The sequence below is a fragment of the Tiliqua scincoides genome, chromosome 7 (genome assembly GCF_035046505.1).
Source record: "Tiliqua scincoides isolate rTilSci1 chromosome 7, rTilSci1.hap2, whole genome shotgun sequence".
NCBI classification, from domain to species: Eukaryota; Metazoa; Chordata; class Lepidosauria; order Squamata; family Scincidae; genus Tiliqua; species Tiliqua scincoides.
The window spans coordinates 47943089-47957966 of NC_089827.1; the positions used below are offsets into that span (position 1 = coordinate 47943089).

General features: G+C 39.3%; 1 protein-coding gene across 2 annotated transcripts in view; it reads left to right on the plus strand.

Moving 5' to 3' along the window:
* The window catches only part of KDM7A (lysine demethylase 7A), a 79973-nt gene extending 67991 nt beyond the window's left edge, over positions 1-11982 (plus strand). The window contains exons 16-20 of one of the 2 annotated variants that reach the window (XM_066633933.1): positions 1047-1192; positions 1379-1584; positions 4355-4437; positions 6238-6514; positions 7346-11982. In XM_066633933.1, the coding sequence (XP_066490030.1) occupies positions 1047-1192; positions 1379-1584; positions 4355-4437; positions 6238-6514; positions 7346-7440 (807 nt within the window). In that variant the 3' untranslated portion in view covers positions 7441-11982. The remainder of the gene's footprint in view (positions 1-1046; positions 1193-1378; positions 1585-4354; positions 4438-6237; positions 6515-7345) is intronic. The other variant, XM_066633934.1, reaches the window with a different exon arrangement.
* The last annotated feature ends 2896 nt before the right edge of the window (positions 11983-14878 follow it).

The following is a 14878-nucleotide window of genomic DNA, read 5'->3' on the forward strand; positions in this document are numbered from 1 at the left end:
ATATGTTCTGTTCATGAGTTCAGCTCATGCCTCTGTTCATGAGTTCTGTTCAACTCATGCCTCTGAGTTCACTGATCCACTAGGGATGCTGTCAGTTTTACTTTGGATGTGGAGTGCTGTCAGTTCAATGCAGAGCCACTGGAAAAGCTCCTAAGCAGCTTCTGTAACTGTCAGCATCAACTACAAACTAGAAATCACAACTGAAAGTGTCCTTAATTTGAATGTTTGTTAGTAAGAGAGCTTCTGTATTAGAAAGAGAGCATAATACTTCTCAACCAATTCAGTTGCACATCCAGAAGCAAGTCAAGTGAAGTACATATATGTACAAAACTAGGTCCAGTGAAGGGCAAGTTGTGCCTGATGTGTGCAGATTTAGTCACTGCGTCCACCTGGCTAGGAAGGCAGTGATCAGATAGCACAATGCAATCTTCCCACCCCTCAAGCAGGGCAGCTGTGGCTACTGCTGAGAAAAACATGCAGGAGGCAGTAATCTGGCCTTCTAGCCCCTTACCTTACTCCTTCCTCACACTGTCCCTTGAAACAAAATGGGGAGTGTGGAAAATGTCAGGGGTGTGTCCAATGTGTCTTGAGCTTCCTATTTTGAGGGACTGTGTGAGAAAGGAATGAGGTAAGACAGCTGGGGTAAGACAGTTCCCTTGCTTCTAGCAAGTGGAAAGTGAATTGAAGTATCTCTGTCCATTTTGGGTAGAACAGAGGTGGCAGCAGACTCACAGTGAAAGGCTACTGTTATTGAATATTGACTAGCCAATCCCTGCACAAAACAATCCCTTATCTGTAAAGATATTCCTTATTTGTCTGCTTTGTCCACTTTGGTCTTTAGAAATGTAGTATCCCCATTTGAGCACAAATCTCAGTGTGTTTGGGGTTTACAGTGAGGCATTTTGGTTAGGGAGAAAGATATTGGCTTTTTGCAGTTGTGTTAGCTATTAGTTTATCATTACCCAATGTATAAGATTACACTTATCAACACATACTGTTCCAGGAATTGATTTCCATGAAAAGCTTAAGGTCTTTCTCTCCTCCAGCAAAAGGATTCCTCTTTAGAAGAATCGGAAAGCTCAGGTGACGAGAAACAGGAAGTAACTTCAAATTTTAAAGAGGAATCTAAAGTAACAAGTGACCTCCATCAAACCACACAAAAGCCATCAAGACATAAAACTTCAAATAAAAGGTGGGTAAAATGTAGTAAATTATACTTTGAAAAAATAGGACTGAGGAAGCAGGTGCATTTCATGCCAATGAAACTTTTTTCTATTCAGTGGGGGATACTAAGGAATGTCTTGACTGTGAAATTCTATTGATTCATATACATCTTTTCCCCAGGCTAAGAGCATTCTTCTGTTCATGTTTTTCCCAGGGAATGTCCTACCTCGACAAGTATGGAGGAAGAAGCTATTCAGGGCATGCTTTCTATGGCAGGATTGCACTATACCACTTGTTTGCCAGGTAGTACACAGAGTATGGACTGCATTGATCGAAGAAGCTCTATTCAGGAACACAGAAGCTATCCCAAAAGTAGACATAAAGACAAGCTGTCTTCCCAGAGTCATAAAGCTGAATGTGGTAGGTCTTGTCTTGCAACTGTATGTTATGCCAAAGCTAATACAAGCCTAAACTGAAGGCTCCTAATGTAGATTGCACAGTGAATTAGCTGAGTGCTGTATGTTCCCTTCAGAGAGTCAAGATGAATGGCTGTAGTATATTGCTCCCTTTTGAGAGTTGCATTTTTTTATGCGCTAGCTTTGTATGCTATCTTGAAGCATTCACATACAGTCTGTAGAAGGAAGAGAAGAAAAAAGATGCCTCTGATTTGGCATTTGCAGATACATCCAGAATCTGGTAATTGGGCAGGTGGTCTTCAGTAAAAGCAACTGCCGTCTGCTGAAAATATATATAGCTACATTTCTCAATTACAATATACTTGGTTATATTAGACTATACAGGTGTGGCCCCTTATCCATGGGAGTTCTGTTCTGAAACCCCCTGCAGTTAAGTGAAATAGCAGATGGGGAAGGGCGTTTGCCCATAACACCCCTGCCAGAGGCGAGGGGAGCAGAGCTTCTCACCAGTGGGTCATCTGAGCCCAGCAGAGACTGCTGGGCTGAGACTGAACCTTAGAGAAAAAAACTTCCAGTTTTCAGAAAACTGGAAAGTGACATTATTAATGCCTTATAAAGTATTAGGAGGCCTGGACCTCCTAATGCCTTATAAGGCATTAAAAAGTCACTTTTGCTTTTTTTAAAAAAAAACAAAAAACAGTTGTCATGTGTTTTTGCCTCTAAGGGTCAGTCTGAGGCCTGCATAGGTCGCAGACAGACGTCCGAAGTCCTTCAGAGAGGAGGGTAGTAGAGTTCCCCTTGCCTCCAGAGGAGGTGTGTGTGGGGGTGGGGGAAGGATCCAATCCACTGATAAGTGAATCCACGGACACAAGACTTCTGTATTTCAGATGTTGTAGTTTGTCTTATTCATACACAGTGCTGTTAATCTTAAGTATTTAATATCAAGATATTATATCTGAAGTTATTAATTTGTAATTGGGAGTGATGTGCAGAGGCTTCGGCAGGTAACCAACATGCAGTGGCTCATGCACTGAAGGATTTATTCAACCTGAGAGGCAATCAAGTTCTTAACATTCACATTATCAAGCTAGTCAGTGGAAGAGGAGTGTGTCTTGTTTTTTTAAAGAGAACCTACTATGACTGCTTTCAGAATTAATGACATCTGTGTGAGTGTCACGTGCTTAATGTTACCACAGGAGGGGTTCTTTACGGTAGTAAATTCAGCATTTGATATAGACATTTAAAACCATGTGAATGTAGTTATAGTTCAGTGGAATTATTAAATCTTACTTAGCAGATGTTTGCTCATTAAGGTGTATAAAACCAAAACACCCTATTAGTAGGTTACTTATCTTCCACTGTGTTTTCTGAAACCTGAGACGGGGCCTTAGAGCAGCTTTTTTTTTTGTTCTTTAAGTTTCTACAATACCAAAATGCAACTGACTAAATCAAATGTGTGAAAAGAAAAATAGGACCATCTAACAGGAGGGCTTCTAGGCTGATCCAAAATATATTGATGATAGATAAATACCATTAATTTTAGTAAGGCTTCTGATGGGTCCCATTGATTGATTTGCTGTCTCTAGTGTACTTGAGAAATTTGTTGAAGACCCAGAGTGCATTTGAATGTTTGAGATCTCTGAGTGGACATGCATCCTAAATGCAGAGTATTACAAAGAAAAATGAAGTATAGTCTTTTGTCAGAATAAGAACATCCTAGCATTATCAATGTTTGGAAAATTATGCAAGCGGAAAAAGATCCTTGTTATACGTGAATAATGAATTAAAACAGTTGATGTTGGTTATCAGTCTCAAGACTTTGATCAAAATTGTTTGTTTCATGCTTTTAGGGAGATACATTGGTATCTGCTTTCTGCTCTTAGGGGAGAGAGAGAGACAGCTTAACAGCTGTCACAACAGATGTTGTTGTCTCAACTGTAATCTGCTTGATGCTTTTCCACCTATCTATGTCTATGGTTACAAAGAAATCCAGGTGGCTATTGATCCAAAATTGTTTTCAGTTTGAAAATTCTCAGTACAGGAGAAAATGTAATGTTGCTAGAAGTCTGAAAGTACAGGCATATAACAACTATAACATGTTCGTGATCTTTCACTATAAGTACTCATGTTCACTGCTGCAGATAAGTATTTGTTTGCATTGATATCAATCAGCAGATCTGACAAGTATTCCGTTCTATGCAAACTAGATAGTCCTAAAGCTGTTTAGCCTGTGATGTTCTACATAAGCTAGGAATTGGTTGTCCAAAGAAGAAACAACTGCAGGCACGTACTTGGACAACAGGAAATTTCCTTCATGCTGTTTTAAGAGCTAATCAATAGTGAATCTGTCATGCAGAGTAGTTAATTGCATACCTTTTCTCTTCAGGGCATTCTGTATTGCATTATGGGATAAAAAACAGTATTTTTTTCTGGAAATGCAAATTTTTTTAATACCAGCTATGTGAAGGCCCACTGCTTTGCTCGTGAACAAAACTAAGTGGAAGAGATATTCATGTTCCAATAGATATTTATGCACACTCAAATTATCATTTCAAGATTAGTTCAACTTTAGTTGATTCATTCTGAGTGCTAGGTAGAGGGCTGTGTGTAAAATGGATAGGAGAGAATGAATTCAGAATGTACAAACAGTAAGTAAGATAATTCGCTATGGAAAATGTCTGATCTTGGAAATAATTCCTTTATCTTATACAGGTACTTATGAGTTTGTACATAATTTTTTTTAAAGCATGTGAATTTATTCAAATTCTGTCTAGGTAAGCACATCAAAGAAGAAAAAGATGTGGGAGCTACAACATTACCTATACCATTACATGCAGTTTCAAAAATAAACCCTCAGGTAAGAATATCAATTTACCTAATGTGTAATTAAAACCATGGAACTCCTTATCAAAGGATGGTGTGATGGCACCTGGCCTAGATGCTTTTAAAAGGGAATTGATTTATGGAGGAAAAGTCCATTACAAGCCATGACTCTATTCAGCCTCCATGTTTTTTTAAGGTGCCCTAATGCCAGATGCAAGGGAGTGGCAGCAGGTATCTTGTTGCCTTGTGTGCTCCCAGAGGCACTATGAGATATAGGAGTATGGACTAGCTGGCTCCTTGCCTTGTTCAGCATGTGTCTTACGTTGTTGCTAACAAAACCTGCCAGCTGTGGTGTCCTAGTTTTTTTCCCGCTAGATTTTGCATAAATTTGGGAAAATGTGCAAGATTATACTTTCCTATTTGGTGGAGGGAGAGAAAACACAGGGTGTGCTGTGCACGCAGGGAGGGGATTGATTATGTGTGTAGACATCAAGAACAGTGGCTGATGGCACAAGTCTTTCACACTTAAACTTGTGCACAGGGCTAAGCCTTAAATCAGTGGTCTCCAAACTGGAGACTGCTGCTCACCAAAAAGCCCTTCCCCAGCACAACGTTCCACCGGGCAGCCTCCTTTCTCTGCCTCTGATTGCCCCCAAACTTCATGCTGGCCAGCTGCTGACCACAAAGCCTGCTTGGCTTACAGCACAAAGCCTGTTCACCTTGGAGAAGGATTGTAATAGGCTCCAGATCTGGCCTGTGGACCAGGGTTTGGCACCTACTGCTTTTATATGATAGCAGTTGGTAGGTAGAAAAAGAGGAAATACCTAAAAGAAGGGTGTAGGTTATGAACATAAGCAAAAGGGAGGGGGGAAATTAGTCGGGCATGGGGGAGGGTAGATTGTGAGTAGCTACAAGGATCCTTAAGGGAGCTTGCCTGACAAGGAGATCTAAGGCTGCTCTCTGCCCCCCCCTTCCTTAGTGGCTCAATTTAGATCAAAGAGGCCTAGACTTGCAACACTTTCGCAAAACAAAAGGAGGAAGCATGTTGTCACTTTGATTATACATGAGACACAGAAAATAGTGTGTATTGGGGCTGATGGTCAGGGATGCTGAGGGTCAAGTTACTTATTGAAGTTGCGGTGGGTCAAAGTTACTTGTAACAAAGTTACTGTATTTGCTGGGATGAGGCTGCAGAGATCATGGGGTTATTTAGACAGTGATCTACCAGTTCAGAGGAGATGCAAAGAAAGGATTTGATCAGAAAACTCCAAGGGGGTCAAGGCAGGAGCCTCAGCTAGTTTCAAAGAGGAAGGCAAGCAACAGAACCAAGGTTACCTTCTCTTGAAGGCTTCTGGGAGGACCCAGCTCAGTGGGCACTGAGCTGCAGCTCACGGTGGAGCTCAGGGCCAGAGAAAGCTAGAAAGAGGAGAGCAGTCTGATTCCTCCCCTGGGTGCTGGTTACCACAGTGGTTCTTGGGTTTTGGAGGGAATGGGAATGCTTTGTGTATGAGTACAGTGGGAATGTGTACAGTTTTAGGGGGCTGAATGGTTTAGCATCTATATCTATATTTATATATTTTATTGGAAAATTTAATTTGTATTGTGCTCCCTCAGTATGCTCTCTTAAGAATGAGGCACATTGGAACTTCAGGCTATTTGATAAATTAAGATATTTTTGACTTGTCATCTGCCTGGATGCAGCAGGTCACAAGAAACTCAGCTACATGTTTACAAAAAAATGCTGACTTGTTCTGTTGAAACCTCTAATGTGCTTATGCTGAGCAGTGTATTGAGGTACATTAAGAGTATCTTAAATACCTTTCTCCCTTCACAGGATACAAATAAAACTCAGAAATACATTAAGAAGGAAGGTGCATCTGAGACCAGTTATAAAGTTCAAGAAAGCAGGAGTCATTTACAAGCTACTGGTTTGAACTTCCAACACAGCAAATGTATGCAGGACTCTAGCTTGGCTCAAGGGGAGTGCAGGCTAAGTGATTGCAGCCTCAGCCCTGACAGGCCATATGTTGAAACATCATTGTCTGTACCTCTACATCCAACCAAACGGCCAGCATCAAATCCACCCCCTATCAGCAACCAGGCAACAAAAGGTAGTGTAATCATCTGCATTGATTTTATTTTTCACATTTTTTTACCTCCCTCTAAGCCTAAGGTGTTCAGGGTGGTGTACATGGTTCCTGCCCTTCTCTTGTCCTCAGAACAACCCTGTGAGGTAGGTTAGACTGAGAGATGGTGATTGTCCCCGATATAAGTCCAACAGCAGAACCATTACAACTTAGTAGCTATTACTGATTGCATGTACTCCAGTGTTGCTGTTTTCCTAAATACCTATAAATTAATTTGCAATGTATGCTAGTTTAAAAAGAACAAAAAAGTGGACATTCAGAAAACGACTTCTTGGTCAGCCTACAGCTTGGCCCAATCCATATGTGCATTTGAGACTGTGAATCCTGCTACTTTTTACATGAAAGCTATTTTGTCAAATCGCTTGTAAAAAAAGAATTTTTACTGTTGGAAAAATTACCGTAAAATGTGAAGCTGGCAGCTTAGTGTCTACTGTAAGCTGGGAAACACCTATTTCAAAGCTTACTAGCCTACTTTCTGTGGCTGTGGTAAAGATTATGAGAAGAGTTCATGTATTTGCAATTTGCTATGTGTGCTAAGTAGTTTTTAGATTATAGTTGGTATTTTCCAACTTCCACTTCTGGTATTTATTTGAACCCAGTTGGTATGAAGTAGCTGCATAACTGGAAGATACCAGGCAAATTGGGTATAAGTGTGTTTACTTGCCTAGCTGTATTTTCTCATATTTACTGATTGTTCGTGGAAAATTGCATGTTGGGCCAGTATGTGACTGATTTATGAAAGTATATACACCGAAGCTAAGGTGATGCTTACTGGCATCTTTTTCTCTCTTTTAGGAAAGCGTCCAAAGAAAGGAATGGCAACTGCCAAACAGCGACTTGGGAAGATTCTAAAGCTGAATCGAAATGGCCATGCACGCTTTTTTGTTTGATGCAGGGGCTGCTACTGCTGTCGTTTTTTTAGATACTCAGACCAGTGTTGAGGGTAACAGAGCCTGGAGCTTCTGTTTATTCCTCTTGCTTGAAGCATTGTACCATAGCAGAACATTGCCTGATGAACAAAAACCCAATGCTGCATTTTCACTGTGCCACACCTGCTCAGCAATAACCATTTGGGAAACAAGGGAATATTTGGAGAGACAATGGATTTGGGAGATGGTCTTTCTTCAGGGCTGAATCATTTTGTTGCTGGTAGTGTCTGAGATAATTCATGAACAGAAGAGTGTGGTGAATATGGCTATCAAGTAATTTATTTGACAGATTTTGGCAACTATTGAATTCATTTTTAAACTATTTATTTGGAAAACATTTTTGTGGGAGTTATAATTTTAATTTAGATTTTTAAGAATGTGAAGGTTTTTATTTGTCCTTAATGTATGTCTGCAGTGGAGAGCCACATGAATGATTTATTCTGGTTTCAAATATTTTGATAATACAGGTTTATAGTCTTAAAACATGGATGTGATGCATTAAGTTAAGGCACAGGAAATTACATTTTAATTTCTATTATATTCTTTGATGTAAGCTCTTGGCTGGCTTTCCCATGGACTTCTAAAGTACATTGCCTCTTCAGTACCTTTTCTCTCTCCCTCTAATCCTGGCCCCTTCCCTTCTCCTGTTCTACCATTTCTTCTGGACTGGCATAATGCTCGCAATAGCTCTTGTGTTTCTCTCATAAACCTACCCACAACACTTGTTTCCAAGTTAGAAAACGATCCATGCAAGGGCATGGATAGCAATACACCAAGGATAGCACTACAGCTATGATGTATAGACACTTAATCCATTTTATTGAGAGAGCATGTTATGGTGGCAGAGTACTGCTTTATGCGAACATGCCATCGAATTAAAGGTCTTAAATGGTTCTTGTATATATCTATATATGTAAATGTGTTTGATAGCTTGCTAAATCTCAGAATGACTATTTTGTGTCATGCTTTGCAAAGACATGGTAGTAAATGCCAATTCTGAAATAATGTAAATAACTTAGATGATAAATTTGTATTTTTGTAATATAAAATTGAATATTTAAGCTCTTTTTTGGAGGATAAGGGGAGGAACCTCTACTACTTTAAGAGGGCTACTCAATACTCATGTGGGAATACTAGGGATACTGCTTTGGATATTTTTTGTGTTGATCAAGAGTTAAAGCATGGCCAAAGCTACTCAGTTGCTTGACGTCTCTTAACTTCAAAAAACAACTTCCCAGCCTTCAGGTTATATCTGAAATAAAATATCTAAAAGTCCCAATATAGGACTTTTCTCTGCTTAAACAGTTTTATATATTCAGTATTTGTTTCATCTGTGTGTATGTGTGTTTGTGTGTGTACATCTGTATTAGACTACACATAATGTCCATTGTCACTCATCAAAATAGATGGTAGTCGAGCTGTCCAAGATACTATAGAGTTGGCCAAATTTACCAGTGGAAACAAAGGTTTCAGTCTTTAACTAGTTGCTAACAAGCCTTTTTTAAATGCATAGGAGAGTTAACTGTGCACACCACATCCAGGATGGCAGCCAAAAGCATTAAATTGGAAATATGCTCTGTTGACATAGATGGAATTGACTTCTTAGTACATTTGGGTAGGGCTGAGTATACATGAGTAAAAATGGATCAGAAAATGACATTGTGACTTGACCTAGGTTTTGGAAATGTCCATGAAGTTTTGGTTCATGTTGCTTTCTTCTTATCTGATAAATTATTTCCTCTGATCTCAGAAACCATCTTTCTCAGCACAGTAGGTATTAGAATTTGTCTGGTGTGTAAAACAAAATTGGAGAAATTGCATGTTGCCAACATTACTACAAGTAGAGCAGATTACTAAGAACATTATATTCACTTTCTAAAACAACTGCAGTTGTTAATCTCTAGTAATACACTTGTCAGTATTGATAAAAGAAAATTTCTTTTAGCAGTCCATATGTTTTAACTGAACTCTATTACATTTAAGTGGAAATGTTGGTGCTGTGTGTTCTGAACTTCAAAATAAGGTTAGTGTTACTTTTGGTTTAGGAAGAATGAGTTCTTAGTATCAGGTTTTGAAGCACTGGTTCAATTCTAATACACCTATTTTTAGTAAGCCGTATCTCTTAAAGGGGTACTTTTGTGTGCGTTAGCTTAAGATGTTCCACATAAATCCAGAGAGGTAAAACTTGTTAAGATCGAGGATATAATTCAGTGAGTGGTTAATACTGGAATAATTAATTTTGAGCTCTCTTGCTGGACCAGAGCAGCTAACAGTTTTCCTAACTGGAAAGTTTGGAAAGCATATTCTCATTAGTAAAATTATTGCTACTCCTTAGTTGGGAGATAGTGGGGAGAAGAAAAATAGGCTTTGGCTAGAATCATGCTTTTAATAAACATTCCTAGTTACCTTTTTTAAACTCTCCCTTCCCATGGTTCTCCATTGTCATGAATATAGAAATATCTCTTCATCTATCAAAATATAAAAAAAATAATTTCTAAATAATTCTGACCATGTTTCAGACAAATTGAGGTAAATGTCCTTATTTCACTTTAATAAGGTTTTGCTAGAATAAGAATTTGGGTTAGGCTGCAAGACTTATTTGGAGGAGGACTAAATGTGAGAATTAAAATCTGTTTCCTTGAAAAGTGGCAACCCATTCTTTTTGTTAGCCTGATGAAGAGATGGTAGTAGTTATCGTTTTCATGTTCTTCAAATATTAACATGCTTGGTAGAGATCCCTGTTGCACCAGCCTTCACGTATGTAGCTTATCTAACTTTGATGCTGTATCCTTGCTTTTGACATCTCACTTCCTTGAGGAAGTGGTGCTCAAGCCATATTTGGCAGAAGGTTGCCCTCAGTAGAACCTCTTTTCTGAGAGGAGACTTTGAAGTAATTGGACTGAAAGTTTCAGCTGTAGGGTAGAATTACTATATAGACCTGTCTTTCTCTTGAAAGGGTGAAAGGAACATGGAATGGATTTGTTTGGGGTTTTGCTTTTCTCCAATTCCTCATAGATTTTCTTTTTGAAGAGTGAAAATAGAGTCCCTGTGTTGTGGTTTTGTCAGCAACTTCTCCAGCAATGTTTTGTCTTATCTTTCTATATTAAACTTTACTAATAATCCAGGCTACAAGGTAGCCCCAAATGACCTCTCTGGTAGATTTACCTATGCAATCAGTAACATGGACATACAATCATTCTCAAACCATTTCAAGAGGGTGGAACAACATGAGTTGCCATTCGGGCTGCATATTTTTTTGTAGCTGAAGTGCTTATGTAAAATATTCTTCATTAGAGCATAAGATATCATGGTCACATCAAAGGCTCTTGACTTCACCCAAGCTTTTAACATGCCATAGACTGCCTTCATTCATTAGGATGTGTAGTCATGAAACCCTGAAATCTTTGTAGGGCTCCAAACAGGCTCCAACATTGGGTTGACTCAAAAGCTTTCTAACTCTGTAACTGGAAACTTGGAGAACACTGAGGAGCCCCGATGCTGTAAATGAAAATAGAATCCCATACATGATGAGAGAATCCCATTCATAGTGCCTCTCCTCTCCCATGATTTCTGTGCACCAAAAATCTTGAGCCTTTTAAAATAACATTAATAACCTGCATCGTACTTCCAGACCATTAAAAGCTGTTCAGGGCCCTGAGCCGAAGTGAAGCCAAGACAACTTTATTTTGTGGAAGAAACTAAGGGCCTCACCGTGTTTTGTTTAAACTGGATTAAAAGCAGCAAAATAAGTTGTTTTTTTTCTAAAAAGGCAAAGATTGTGCACAAAATGGGTGGATCATGCAGCACTGGCTGGGAAATGAAACTAGCACTGATTAAGGAATGCAGCAGCTGCTAAAGCTGCATTTCAACCTGGAAAATGACTTTTTTACTTTTTTGAATATAAATTTAAGCCATAATAACTTCTTGCTGTGGGAAGGGGAATGAAAGAAATCACTTTAAGAGATTATATTAATATGAATTGTCACTTCTGCTGGAAAAAGTTTATCTTTGACACTGCTTTGGCATTTTTAAGATATTCATTACATTTTGAAAAGAGGGGATAAGTCTTGGCTATATTTACTAGTTTTGTAGTAGTGTTTTTGCTGATGTGTCCTTTTTCTCACACTTTTCTACTGTCAATCTAATTTCTAACTTTTTTGAATGTTTGTGAAATAGCTGTCTTTCTGAATAGTTTTGTGTGTCCTCTGCTCCTTTTTACAGAAACACACTGCTGTGTGGAGTGTTTTGGCTGGGAAATGGGATGCTGCAGCTTTAAGAGCATTTTTTCCAATTTATAAGTGTTTCCCATCCCATGTTTGCCTGCAGGCAGGAAAAGTCTATGTACAGTATTTATTTTATTTCAGTTTGACGTTGAAATTTGTATGTTTCTACAAGTAGCTCACTGATTTGTTTGGGAGGACAAGTGGCTTGCTTAAATTTGTATTTGACCATAGCTCCACTTTCTGTACTTTACAATACTGAAATTAAAATCTGTATTACTTATGTTTTTGATTTTAGCACTCAAGTGTGTTAATTTCTTCATGTTTGTTCACTCTGTAAGTATTGAATGTGGTGCAGAATATTTTATGAAAATGGCCTATAGAAACACCTCTAATTGGCTGTGCATTTTGATGCTTTTTCCTCACTTACCACGGCCAAGGTGCATGCAGTCCAAACTAATCATTTCCATGAAGGAGCTTGGGCGAGCTGTGGGTCCACATGCTTTATTCTTTCCTTCTTAATATGTTAGAGGAGGAGATTGAAAACTTTCTCTTTTGACTTGAAACAATTCGGGATTGAAAATAGAGCTCTGATTAATTTAAACAAATCCTACCAGAGTTCATGCTAACCAGAGTTCCTTGAGTTCAGATGATATGGGGCTGAGGTTAATTTTAACCTTTTAAAAGTAGAAGATTTCAATCTCTTTCTTCTTCCAGCTTGTATTAGCCCAAGTTTTTTTTTTGACTGGCTTGTTCAAAATCATCTAATGACAACCTCTCTGCTTGCATGTAAATATAGACAGCCAAACAAAGTTTGAGTCTCAGGTGGTCTCCATACATAGCTGGCAGACTGTTTGGCATCACCAGTGCTGGCATCAAATTGCTGGGGACCCTAGGGGCAAAGCCCTGGACTCACCCTTCTGTTGTTCCCCTTGCCGACCCCATAATAGCACACTGGTACTTAAGAGGTTAAGAGTTAAACTGGTCAGGTGGTTTCTCAGCCAGTGGCTGCCCACTAATGCCATCCCTGGGCCTTGTGGATTGCCAAATTGTGCAAGTTTGCCTGAACAATGTTTTCTGCCAGACCATGCCAGCAAACAGGCACTTTGAAATCTTGCTGCCAAGTGCTCCAAGTCCATAATAGCTTATAAGTGGCATTTTTCTTTGTGCATGTGGTACTGACTTCTGGCTAGTGGCTTTTCTAGTCAGTGACTTTTAAGACTTTACAGAAATAGTCTTGTAGCAAAACCAAAAGATGGGGGTATCCTTAATTAAAAAAAATACAGTAGTTGCTAAAGTATTGAAGTGGAAGTTCATAAAAAGAAATGGAAAATGAAATTTGATATGTGAAGGAATCTTTGAGAATAATGCATAAACTGAACCATGAGAAAGTTATTTCTAAAATAATTTTTGAGGTAGAAAACACTAAATTAACAAGTGCTATAAATGGGCTGATTTCGCAGACTTTTTTCCCCTGCTGTTGCTGCACCTGTCCATGTGAAACACAATTCCAGTATATGCTGAGAGCCAGTTGCTTAATTGTAGTAATATAATCTAGTATTAAAAGGCTTAGACTTCATTTGTATGGTCACCTTATACCAAACATCTGGGAGAACTCCATGCCCCTTGACATAAATGAGGGGCGCTGAAGACTTGATATTCATAGGTACTGTACTTGGGTTGCTTATCAGCCTGCTCCTCCCAAACATGTCCTGCTATCAAAGCACAAATTCCGGCGTGCTTGACTTATCTCTTAAGTGTTGACTCATATGTTGCGTACTTTTTTCATTAATCCAAAATACAACTGAATTTAGCCACACCATTTATGAATGACACTTGCCAATCATTGGTAACCTTCTCTGGCAAAATCCACATGAGCAGTCATCCAGTGTAAGATCTGCACCTATTGTATAAATGAGTGTTTCTCAGTTGAACCTTCTGAGCATTGGGGAAACGTTTTAAGGGAATACCATGACTTCAATTCAAAACATGTGCATTTCCTATTGGAGCTCCAACAGACAGGCATGATATTTGAAAGTGGAGATGAACGCCATTAAAATTGTTTCTCAACATCCCTACCCATATATTGGCATGAGATAAATACTTTATGGGCAGTGGTTCCTAAACTGTGATCCGTGGCTCCCAGGGGAGCCATGGAATGCTTGCAAAAAACCCACTGCCCTATACAATGTATAGGATTGTAGCTCTAGGAGGAAACTGTGGCCAATGGCCCAGTAGGTCAAGGGAGTTGTCAATCAAAAAGGGTTTAGGAACCACTCCTTTATGGGGCTTCTCTGCTCCAGGGATAAAGTAGTGAATGCTTCTGATATAGCAGGTTTTTCTTTTGATGGGATGTGAGAGCTCCACAATGAGGAGAATATGCATATTGGGCAACAACTTATTTACTTATACGATTGCTCTGGGTTGCTGTAAGGAGGAAGGACAAGAAATCCTTATCTGCCAATCAAAAAATATTTGGACTCTGATGCTAAGGATTTTCTTAATGTTTTCCTTCCTGCCAAATGCTTTGGTGCACAGGAAATGGCTTTTTACCAGGTCAACCATTGGACCATCTGTCTTTGGAAACAGCTTGTCAAGGTTTCAGACGGGCAGGGGAACTCTACTTGCTGAACTTGGAGATGCCAAGGATTTAACCTGAGACCTTCTGAATGCAAAGTATGTATTGTAGATATTGACATTCAATATTTATGTTGGGTATTGTAATTTGTGCATATGCCTTGCTTTTACATGTTTGAGCACAAAACCCTAAATGATGCATACCATCAAGGCTCTGTGTTTGACCATTTGTGTTCCACTCCAATCAGTATAGAAGTAAATAAGACTTCTCAAGTGGGCAGCAGTTTTGATAAGACTGATCGTCCTCCCTTTGGATACTTAGGCCATGGCATGTCCTCTGGATTTTAAGGCGTGCTTCAGCATCTCTTGTGATATACCTTTGTGTCCTGTCATACAGTCTGGGAATCATGGGCTAGACCAGTGATTTTGAGCCTTTTTCATCTCATGGCACACTGACAAGGCACTAAAATTGTCAAGGCACACCAGCTGTTTTTTGACAATTGACGAGGCACACCATACTGACACCAGAAGCTCGCATCTCCCAGTGGTCCTACTGCCAAACTCCCGCAGCACACTTGCAGACCATCTGTGGCACATCAGTG